The sequence below is a fragment of the Morone saxatilis genome, unplaced genomic scaffold, assembly GCF_004916995.1.
Source record: "Morone saxatilis isolate NCDOM2014 unplaced genomic scaffold, NCSU_SB_2.0 Contig22, whole genome shotgun sequence".
NCBI classification, from domain to species: domain Eukaryota; kingdom Metazoa; phylum Chordata; class Actinopteri; family Moronidae; genus Morone; species Morone saxatilis.
This window is the reverse complement of record NW_023339785.1, coordinates 5635474-5647145: the sequence shown is the minus strand read 5'-3', so window position 1 is coordinate 5647145 and position 11672 is coordinate 5635474. Positions and strand designations below refer to the sequence as shown.

The 11672-nt window shown below is 39.8% G+C and overlaps 1 protein-coding gene across 1 annotated transcript in view; it reads left to right on the top strand.

Moving 5' to 3' along the window:
• prom1a (prominin 1a) overlaps window positions 1-11672 on the top strand; it is a 76662-nt gene that overhangs the window by 48482 nt on the left and 16508 nt on the right. The window contains exons 5-15 of the mRNA XM_035669908.1: window positions 3649-3769; window positions 4439-4502; window positions 4860-4949; window positions 7474-7703; window positions 8010-8084; window positions 8351-8414; window positions 8557-8716; window positions 9136-9288; window positions 10043-10166; window positions 10508-10611; window positions 11450-11534. Coding sequence (XP_035525801.1) covers window positions 3649-3769; window positions 4439-4502; window positions 4860-4949; window positions 7474-7703; window positions 8010-8084; window positions 8351-8414; window positions 8557-8716; window positions 9136-9288; window positions 10043-10166; window positions 10508-10611; window positions 11450-11534 — 1270 coding nt within the window. The remainder of the gene's footprint in view (window positions 1-3648; window positions 3770-4438; window positions 4503-4859; window positions 4950-7473; window positions 7704-8009; window positions 8085-8350; window positions 8415-8556; window positions 8717-9135; window positions 9289-10042; window positions 10167-10507; window positions 10612-11449; window positions 11535-11672) is intronic.

Here is an 11672-nt window from a genome sequence, read left to right as displayed (position 1 = left end):
GTATTGTGCCACAGTCATAGCTCTACTTTCGTGCCACAGATCAGTTTGGAGAAAAGTGACACTTGGAAAGGAAAGTCCTGCATTTTTCAGTATGTGTAAGTTGGTGGCTTAAAATGCAGAAAATATAACTTTTATGTTTCCTCCATTTTAAGCCAGAACTTCACATCCTCCTTTCTTGAATCATCTCTTCGCTGCTGTCCTGCAAAATCAATGTCTCTTTTTTTGTGTGAGTTTTATGGCATTGCTTATTAAAAGCTATTCACCTGAATGGACTGGAATATCTAATGTAAGAGAGTCCATTCAATTTAAGGTGAAATGAAGGTGACACCACAGAGGGATTGCATCTTTATTGATGGAGGCTGATTCAGACATTGTAAGCATCGTGACAAAATGTTTTTTTTCCCCCACAATTCCCTCAACAGCTGAGCTCATCTAGTTTCTGTTATTCAGCTAAGGCATGCCTTGCTTGTCATCGTGAGTTTGTTGTTTGTTTGATCATTTTGTATTCATACACAAATATGTATTTTTCTCTCTTGTTTTACCTCTCTTCAATTTCATCACTTCTCAAATAACAGGTTAAAAACTACAACTAAACAACGCTAACAAAAACTCAAACTAAACCAAACTTGATTCTGCTCAAGTGAGGTGGACAGCCATGTACTACACAGCTCGTTGGAAAGCGCTTTGCGTTTTTCTCAAAGAGTCTTTGTTTGGCTGCAGATTCCAGCGACCTTGCTGGACACCGGCAGGGAGAGGGAGTGAGCGAGAGACAAAGAAAAAGAAAGGGAGGTGGCTATGGGGGGGAGAGAGAGAGCAAATAGAGAGGGAACTGAGGGCAAAAGAGGAGACAGAGGAAGGGAAAAAAGAAGAGAGTGGGTGCTATAGGAAAATGATGATAAAGCTTGAGCCTGAGAGATAGAATAGTAAGAGAGGGAAACGATAAAGGAGCAAGAGAGAGTGAGAAATAAAGGTACAGTGAAAGAGACGTAGATGAAAACAGACGAGTCAGAGCAGAAGGACAAATGAGAGAGGGACAAGTATGGGCTTTGGTGATAAAGACACAAGTAGAGACAGAGAGAGGGAAGGTGTGATTGTGAATTTGTGTATGTAAAAGAGAAAGGGACTGCGTATGTATGGAACTTCTGTGTGAAAGAGAGACTGAGAGAGGGCAGAGAAGTGTTTGACAAAAGGCTTTTGTTGTGGAAGTGGCCATTTTGAATCTTCTCCTGGTTCCAGATGGCTCCACTACACTGTGTCCCAGCCTACTTGTTTGGCCTAGTTTCTCATTAAGTCTCCACTTATACGATGACAGCGTTTACTCTGCTGGCCTGCTCACTATTTATGGCAAACATCATCACAATTCCTCCAGACGTGGCTCAGCTCAATGCCGCCCAGATGAAAAGAATTTCTCTCCCAAGGGCAACGCATGATCCTATTTGTTCTTTGAGGGTTACACCAGTGGTTATGCATGTTTAAGCCTGTTAGCTACAAATTGCAAACACTTTTGATATGTGCCAAAATAAATTTAACAAGAGCAGTTTTAAAGGTTCTTCTTCTGTGTCCATTCAAAGATGCTCTGACATGCTGGCTTTGCCTTCAGCTGCCGAACAGCTACCGCTTTAATGAATGGAATTCACTCTATCCTACAGTATGCATTTCAATTTTTAGAAACTAACATGCTAATGCAATGCCCCTCTGCACTAATCTCTAAAACCTTAGATGTTGGGGTCCAAGAATAATAATACAAAGGTATAAAAATGGTCAAAATGGCAAATTCTTTCTCAAGCGAAGATAAGCAACAATGAAAAAAATTGATGGTGGCTAATTCTTCACTGAGATTGATTAGCTGTGATGTATCAGCAAGCTCAAGCTACTAGTAATTCTAAGCTACAGGACATTGATTTTTATTCTAGTATTTTATACTCATATTAACAGAACCGTGTTAGGTCAGTTTGAAATACAATTGTTATTTATCAACCACAAATGTCAAACATTTAATGGTTCTAGCTTCACAAACATGAGGATTGTTTTTTTATACCATGGTCTGGATGAATGCCCAATTCTGATTGGCTGCTGGGTGTCCATTAACTCCTGATGTGGGACACCTACAGTAGCTGCAGTCAAACTGTCTGTTCACCATTCTAAATTATTCTGCTGAAATAAACTGAATGAAAACAAAATCTGAATATCTTATAAACATATCTCACAATGTAATCCTTCAGTGCCTCATCCTCTAAACACAATAAGATGGCGACTGTAATACACAAGCGCCCACTGCCTCTCATAACTTACTGATACTTTGTAGAAGCAATCATCTCTCATCCCATTCACTATTGACTTGCTACTTGAGGATTATATCCACTCAAGGAGACTTCTACAGCAGCGACTGAAGATCACAGGACTGTAAAGATGATCTACACTCACACAGACACACACCACCATCTTCATGCATTAACGATGAGACATTCATGGGGCATAACCTCACTTTGCATGCACCGTAGTCACATACATACACACAAGCTGCATACCTCCACAAAAACACAGGGACACATACGGAGACTTCTGCCCTATTATAGAGTGAGTCACAACACCCCGATTCATCTCCATTGATCTAACCCTTCCCAGTAGCCTCTGAGTCACTCCTTTTGTTATTCCTTTTTGCGAGTCGTCTTACATCATTCATAAAGCTGCTTATTCCCTTTCTGTAAATGAGATTCACTACGTTATACAGATGTGCTGTCAGAGTTTTGGTACTTCAGAATCCGTCACACTGAAGTTTACCAATCTGTTCAGAAGTTAATCACCCCGTGATGAACCCCCGACCATGCTTACCTGCACACATCAATGCAGCAATTAAGCCATACATGCACACACTTAGATGCATAGTGCTACTGTGAGGTGCTGAACTGAGAATTCAGCTGGGATGAGTGTGAGTCATGGAAACGGCTTAATATTATGGGCTGTCTCTCCCTTGATGTTGCTTGAGCTAATTAAGGCTTGTATGGAGCTACTCAGGTCTGTTTGAAGTGTGCAAGAGACTCACTTTAATGGTCTGCTTTATGCAATTCTGTGTTTTCGCATTTAATTTGAATATGTTTACAACCCAGGGACCTCAGATTATACAGATAGGGCCTCAGAGCTGAATGTAGCTACACCTGCATTTCCTGTGATGAGTTGATTTCCAAATTGCTTGAGAAATAAAATCTCCTCCTTATTATCAAAAAAAAATCAGAAAATCCAGTTTACAACCAAATACCCATTGGCTTTAATTATGTTGTATTCCACCCTGCTAGAATTATGCTTAATTTATGTCACATATACATTTGTATGCCATCAACAGTTTAAACCGAATTAATAAGAAAAGAAAGAAGATAGTATTTGTGTTTTGATAATCACTCATAACTGATACAAGCACTGTTTGGTGTAATGCTGTCAAACAAATTAAGCTCATTCTACAGGTGCACCTAGAGGAAGTTAAGAAAATGTAGAAGTAAATGTGGTGGTACACACTGACCCCTACTGTTAATCACGTGTTATCACCCTAGTCTGTGAAACAGCCCCTGGGCTACTGTGTGGGTGCAGCAGGGTCATGCACAGTGGCACGTGGAGACGGAAAGGTCAATGTGTTTGTGTTTGTCATTTGTTTAGGATCGGAGTACTGTGCGCATATGCTGCCAATCAGAACCTGAGCTCTCAGGTGAAGAACATACGGAGACTGGTCAACAGCAACATGAGGGACCTGCACACCTTCGCTAATGACACGCCAATGGTGAGACAGAGAGTTACAATGCTATGAAAGCAGACACAAAGACATTTACTTCATGTGCTGTCAATACATATTGTTGTATATTGTGATACTGTGTCACAATCCTACAAATTACATTCTAAAACAATACCATCAGTAGGACAGCAATTGGTTTGCTGATTGTGTGAAGGTACTGCTAATAGTTGTAGAAACCTTAGTTGGTGAAATCATTTGTTTTAAGTATTAAGGAGTTACTTAAATGAGAAACATTCTTCATGTCTCAGTGTTAAAGGAAAAGTGTGTGTGCCTGATACTGTTTCTAGTCAAGGTGGGAAAAAAAGAATAATATTCTCACTTTTTGTGCACATGACAGGTGCAAATTTGCTTTTTAAATCATAACTCTCATTCCATGAAATTTCAGGAGCTCAGGTTTCTCTCACTTTACTTGTACGTAGTGTAAAATTGGCAGTGTTTCGAGAACAAAAATCCAACAGAATGCTCAGTTTGTTGAACATGAGATGTTTATAAAGACCTGTTTTATATTCTGTCATCGTCTCCATTTCATTTTGACAAATAACATGGAAATTGTGCTATACTTCAGAGTGCTTGTTGGTGTCTATGACAAGACTAATAAAATCATTTTTTATCTGCTTGTAAGACTCTGCTGTGCTCTGTTGTGTTTCCTGTTTGCAGCAAATTGATTACCTAATATCCCAATACGCCACAGCCAAGAACAAAGTCATCTATGACCTACATAGTAAGTAGAACTCCTCTGTGCCTCTGATAGTGAATTAAACGGACAGAAGTGATTCACCGAGTACTTGCTCTTGGTTGTATATCATGCTTATTATCTGAATTCACTGTGTCTATTGTCTTTGACTTGTTTTCACAACAGATTTGTGACATAACTAGGTCTAGATAGCTAAAGCGGTGACTGTTAAAGAATATTCCCTTGAGTAGTCATCTTACTTTTCTCCTGCAACAGTACTGAAGGCAGCTCTTTCCTGAAAGTTAAGAACTGCAAATGCAGCATTAAGCAGCGAACATAATAGAGAAATGGACTTGGACTATGTTACTGTTTTCTTCTGTTGATCTGATGCTGCATTTTCTACAGATATAGGTCCATTATTGGGTGGAAGGATACATGATCAGCTGGATAAGGAGGTCCATCCTGCCTTGGACAGAGTGCTCAATATGGCTGGAGGTACACCCACACATTTTTCATTTCCTCTTTAGTTACGATATGATCATGTTATTGCAAGCTACCGAATGCAGGCTACAGGATTAAATGACATATAGTATCCTGCCTTACTTGCAAATATTGTCAGTTATTGCAAGAATTATAACTGCACACTAGTGGAATTATAACTATTATCAGATGTTTCCCCACTAAAGATATGCTGTAATATGATTTTAAAACTGTGAAGAAGATTAAACCACTTGATATGGTTGACTTATTCTGCTGTGAACAGTAAATGTTTTTGAAGTCTAATTTTAATATTTTTTTTAGCATTTAGTGAGTTTAATAAAAGCTCTAACTTGTAATAAAGGTTCAGAATATTTTTCAAATCTTTACATTTTATGCTTTTTTATGAAGTGAAAATCCAGCGAGCCATCAAAGGTAACAGTAACTCAGTGACTGGATGACTACCCACAAACCTTTGACCCCTGACCTTGTGAACTTTGACACCAGTGTCGCTCCCGTGATTTGTTCCCTTGTGATCTCCCTTGAGCACTAAAGCCTGATTTATACTTCTCCGTCGAATCAAACCCGTGGGTACAGCATAGGTACGGCAGCCTCGTACGTAGCACTCTATGCTGTAGCCTGACGTGCACCTCCCCAGAAACTGTGTAACTGTGTCTGTAACGACAAAAACCAATCACTAACTGTGATTGGTCCATTTGGTGTGTGTGCATGGTCAGAGAATGGGAGGCGACTTCAAACATACATTCTCAGACAAGTGTGTCCTCACACACAGACAAATAGGCACATGTGGGACGCTGCGTCACTGCATGACCTGCTCTTGTCTGTCCCCTTGTCCTGTGCATCGGCGGTCAGAAAAAGGAAAACGCAGGACAGACTTGAAACAGATTGAGGATAGAGATCAGGGAGAGTTTTAGTTTCAGTCACCATTTTTTGAAGACACCCAACACAGGGACATAAAGTAACACAGACACACCAGCTCACAAGTATGAATGCTCACAACGGTGTAGTTCACTTGCGTAAGGTGCGGTGTAGACTCAACGTAAAGCTTACATACAGCTATAAATCAGCCTTTAGCAGTCTGAGCTCTGAGTTACATCTTAATGAACTACAACCAATTAATATAATAAAACTGCACTATGCAATGTCTGACTCTGGTGCCCACAAATGGCAGATCATTTTTGTGTACCTCATGATCCAGTATGTGAAGCCATATTATTTTAATTTCCTCCCCTTTACAAGCCTGGCTTGGTCTGGATCCAGTGTTTACCTGCTATATTTATGCTAATGCTGTGACCAGATAAATAGTTTTTATGGGCAAACAGAATGAATGAGTGAGTTTTTCCATGTTCAGTCTTCCCATAACAATTCTTGCCTAGTGCAGTTTTAAGTTAATGGAATCACCAGATCTTGCCAAAAACCTGATATAACATCAACCTGCACCTGGACGTCTCCCTTTTTTACTCCAATTGTGTTCTCCCAGCGTGAAGTGAGCATCAAAAAGTAATGTGTTTGTGTGACCAGTTTTGTTATTTTATTTCAACTCTTAAATTAACTACGGAAGTATTATTTTATTTACTTACTTTATGTATTACAAAAAGCAGCTGTATATGGATGTTCAACTACATGGAATATACAAGCAGTCAGCAAGCATGCCAACAGTTCAGGTGGTAAAATACCTGACCACAGATGACTGTGAATTCAGTTTGTGTTCTTAATGTTTGTGTAATATTGTGCTATTACTTGGGCTGAGCTGAGCAGTCAGAGGATCTGATTATCTGGTACAAATATTGTGTCTTGTCTGATGTAGAAAACCTATGGAAGATTCATAAACACATCATATTTCAGTTGGAAAGAATATGGCATTTATACATTTAGCATATAGCATCCATCTGTGTTTTCACTCCTTCCAGTGCTGATAAGCATTTAGCCATATGATTGTAAATTCAGTTGTCTCTCTACACTCCTGCATCTTTTATACCAATGTGCAAGGATGCCAATGCTTTTGCATTCTTTATCCTGCTTATTTTTAAGTCTGCTGCAGGCTACTCTGGGATTGTTAACTAACGCTGGCTGTTGTCTTAGTTACTAACAGCAACAATCTTTAATAGAAGCTAACAAATTCACATTATTCATAGCATTCCTGTTTGGTTATTGTTTGCCGAAAGCAATGCTGTCGGGCAGTTGTAAGTCTGATTTTAGATGCTGGAGTTTTACACCAGCATGTGACCACACCACAGACACACTCCAAATCCAAAATGGGTTTGGATCCGAAAGTCAGTATGATATACTCGGCTCAGGCCTGGTCATTATAATGAGTGCATTCTTTGTGTCCTGTATGAGTCTGTGATTTTGTGTAACATGAGCCAACTCTATACAGATTGTCCTTTTGTTCTGTATGTTGATATTAAATGCCAAGGAGAGTAAGAGAGTTTTGATGGGCATTCTTTTTTTTCACTGGTTTTCCCCTGATACCAGTAACCCAATCCACTTTCAATCTCATCTGTGGTCTCTTTCAATTCAGCCATGCGAGAAACCAAGGAGGCCCTGGAGAATGTCAGTGTGGGTCTGGAGCTCCTCCAGGAAGGAACGGGGAAACTCAACTTTAACCTGAGTCTGGTTCGGACCAGTATCAACCGCACCCTCAATGACCCGGGCTGTCATGACGAGAAGTCAGACGCCACGTCTGCTCAGCTGTGCCGCAATATCCGCCAGTCGTTGTCTCAGCTGCAAATCAGCGCCAACTTCACACGGGTACAAAACTGAATGCACAAGTATTATGCAGATTATATGCAAATTATTTGTATGCACATATTATTATCATATGCATGCATATGGACACAAATGTAAATATTCATTGGAATTTTTTGGGAATGTGGTTAATGAGAAAATAAAACAACTAAGCTTAATCTTAAGGTTAAGATGTGGCAACTAATCCGTTTTTGATCATGGGTCACGGTTAAAACCAGGATTAAGTAGAGCTGTGGCTAAGGTTGTAGCCACAACACTGAATATTGATCAAGAGATTTGTCAGTGTTTCATTGTCTGTTTATATTGTAGCTACCCAATGTGAACACTCAGCTGGAAAAGATGAATGATGTGTTGAAAACGGACCTCAGTGCTATCGTCCAAAGGGTGAGCCTGGAGTATAAATAAATATTCTTACATTGTTGGCATTGTCAGTCTGTAATGGTATTCAGTGTGCGGTTTATTTCAGTGCTACCGTCATTCCTTCAGGTGCTTTGTCTACTGCTTCAGTCAGTGACTTCAAGCATTTTACAGAATGCTTCTGAAAAGCTATTTTAAATTTTAAAAGAAAATAAATAAATAAATAAATGCTCAAACAACTAAATGGACCAAGAAACTGCATGTTCCAACAAGGTGTCCTTTTCCTCTCACAGGGCTACTCCTCTTTCAACGACACGCCAAATATGGTGATTGAACAGACCAGAAGTGTTGTGGAAAGTAAGTGATATTTCACACTTCTGAAACCTTTCTTGTGAAAGCAAACACAAGTAATCCCACTCTGTTAATCTAACAATTTTAAGTGTTACTACACTAAGTGATTATAAAACTGGATGGATTATTTGAATGATCTGTCTCTCAGGTATACAGGGTTTGGTTGACGGCATTGGCAATAACATCAGCAGCTTCTCCAAGGTATTCCCTGTGCAGAGTTGCCTGTCCAACTTCAGTATCTTCGTCAACCATGCCCATGCCAAGATCGAGGACTACTACCCTGAAATTGACAAAATGGACTTCTACAGGTAAACTCAACTCCTGACATAAATAAAAAACACATACCAATAAACTCTAAGTAGTGTATATTGTGAAATGTGTTACATGACTAGACTCTTTTTGCAGGCTACTGTAAAAGTAATTTGTGTGCTGCATAAGCTTGCACTAATATTTTGCATTCATGAAATATTCATATCACTTTGACATTAATTCAGGAGAGTGGAGGGAAGCCCAAGATGATATATTAGTTGTTTTAAAAGCTTTGTATTACATTTTTACTTTACCCCATTTAGCTTATCTACTATTTCATACTAAGAAAGCGGGCAGAGCTGCACTGTGTTGCTCAAGAACACTCTAGCAGGACACACAGACAGTAATATACACTTTAGCTGAGGATGATACTGTCCTATTTGTGTTCTAACTGTTGAGCTTTGTCTGCTGCTTACAGGTGGATTGGCTGTATTGCTCTTTGCTGCATGGTGGTCCTGGTCCTCACCTTCAATTACCTGGGCCTGCTGTGTGGCACCCTGGGATACGACAAGCACGCTTCACCTACAACACGAGGCTGCATCTCAAACACAGGAGGAACGATGCTCATGGCGTGAGTCAACTGTCCAAATGACAGTCTGTCAGTTTCAAGATTTAAAACTGAAGAAGGTGTGGCCATAAAACATGTTTTCAAATCAATTTAATGAAGATGCCACAGTACACCTTACTACTAGTATTTGTCTTACTACTTGTTAAGGCAGGAGGACCACTAGCTCTTAAACTATCTAAACTACATCTACAGTACTATAGCTGCCACTACTGCCACTTCGCTATATTATTTCCCTTTACATGCTACAGTAAAAGGTGAAGAAGACCAAAGCATATAATCACAATCATGTAAAAGTTGAAGTCAACTTAGAGAAGCTCTTGTTAAAGAAAGCTCATGTAAACAAATCATATGTGATAGAATATCTGAACAAATTGATACAGATCTTTTTGGCAGAACCTGTTCCCATAAGATCCCATACTTTGGATTTTAAGGGTTTCATACAAACTTTTCTTTTGTAGTTAAAATTGGTTTAGAAGCCTTAATTTGGACTATCTCCTAATGTATTCTAAATGTCAGATTTGTGTCTTGTGTTAATATCTAATCTAATTTAAGATACTGATACAGATCCTGCTTCTTTTAATTCCCCTCTCCCTCCCTATACAATATCTACATTGCCTTTTACAATGAGCTGACAATGCTTACTGTGACAAAAGCTTTAGGCCACCTCCAATCCACCCACTCCACTTCTGCTACGTCTCCATCTCTCATTGTTCTATACTTTCACTGTACCTGAGGGCCTGTCTGTTGTTCTCCACAGCGGCGTTGGATTTAGTTTCATCTTCTCCTGGGTGCTGATGGGAGTGGTGACCACCATCTTTCTGGCTGGAGGAAACATGGAGAAACTGGTGTGTGAACCGTTCCACACCAAAGAAGTCTTCAAGGCAAGTAATAAGTACACCCTGTAAACTATACAGCGGTTTAAACCCCTACATATTACAAGTACATCTCAAGTAGTATATCGACTTAATTTTCATATAGAACATATTTTTTTATATTTGGTACATACAGAGTGCCCTGGACTGTATGGGCACTGTTCCTTCTCTGTACTAGTTACTGCATACAAGTCAGTGTCCTTTGAGTGGGACTGGGAGAATAGTGGTTGCTCACAGTTGTGAGTGGCATGCTGTAATTTGTATTAAGTCTGAATCCTGCAGAAGTTAAGCCTGAAGCCCTGCTGTTGTTACTGATCACACACCCTCTTTCTGGATCTCTGATTTGCCAGGTTGTGGACACCCCATATCTGGTCAACCCAGAGTGGAAGAACTTCATCCCTGGCTACATGTACAACGACTCCAACCTGGAGCTGACGGCAGAGAGCTTGTACAGGCAAAGCAAACTCATTTTTATGTATTTAGGTGACAGTGTTTTGTCTGCCACCTTTCAGAAGCAATGCTTTGATGATGATTATTCTCCTCATGGCCTACTCCACATCGCCCTTCTCTGCATTTCATGTTTATGTTTAGTTACAACACTGAATGGATGTTGCAGCAAGACAAGCTATTTATGCAATTATAGGCTGAAGAATTACTGACTGATGCAGTTTTTCACATTTTGCTTACAGGTTTTTGTTCCGGCACAGGCGTAGGGTCAGGCATCAGTGGTGCAACTGAATTTTTTATTTCTATTGATGAGGATGCAAATGAGAGAGAGTTACTATTAACCTTGAGTAGCTAATTAGCATACTGTTCTATGCTATTGTGCTGCTTCTCTTCAGCCTCTTTCTCAGTGATTACATCAGCTTTCATCATCTCCCTCCAGTCAGGAGCTGCATATCCTCAGTAACTGGGATGGCAGACCCGCAGTCATTAAGTTTCCAAATAGAGCAATGTTGCTTCAACAAGTGTTGGCTCATTAAAAAACAAGCAGTGCTAATGCTATGTACATTACGTGAGTCTATTGGGCATGTGGCTGCCTAAATGTAATCATGGAACAGTTATCTTTGACATGTTCACAAATATTCCAGGCTTTTGAGGAACATTATGCTGTTTTATTTCAGGGAACATGTCAGTGTGTCATGTACTTCCAGTCAATTTCACTTGGTGGCAGCAAATATTCTGACTCTGACACTTTTAAGTTGACATTTCCCCCCTCTCTCTCTCTCTCTCTCTCTCTCCCTTTCCCTGTCATACCTGTGTATCTGTTTGTATGTGTGTTTCTTTCTCAGTACTTGTAAAGAGAACAAAGGCATCTACTCAGCTATGCGTCTGGACAAAGTCTTCAACATCTCCTCTTTCCTGAACACTACAGTGGTCAGTAAACTCAAGGCACACCATTAGTAGCATTCTGGCAAATGTATTTGTATTGATTCATCCCTTTACCCCGTATGGAGCCTAACTGATGGAGACATTAAAAAAATATATTGTGGATATGGATATTAGGACGTGACT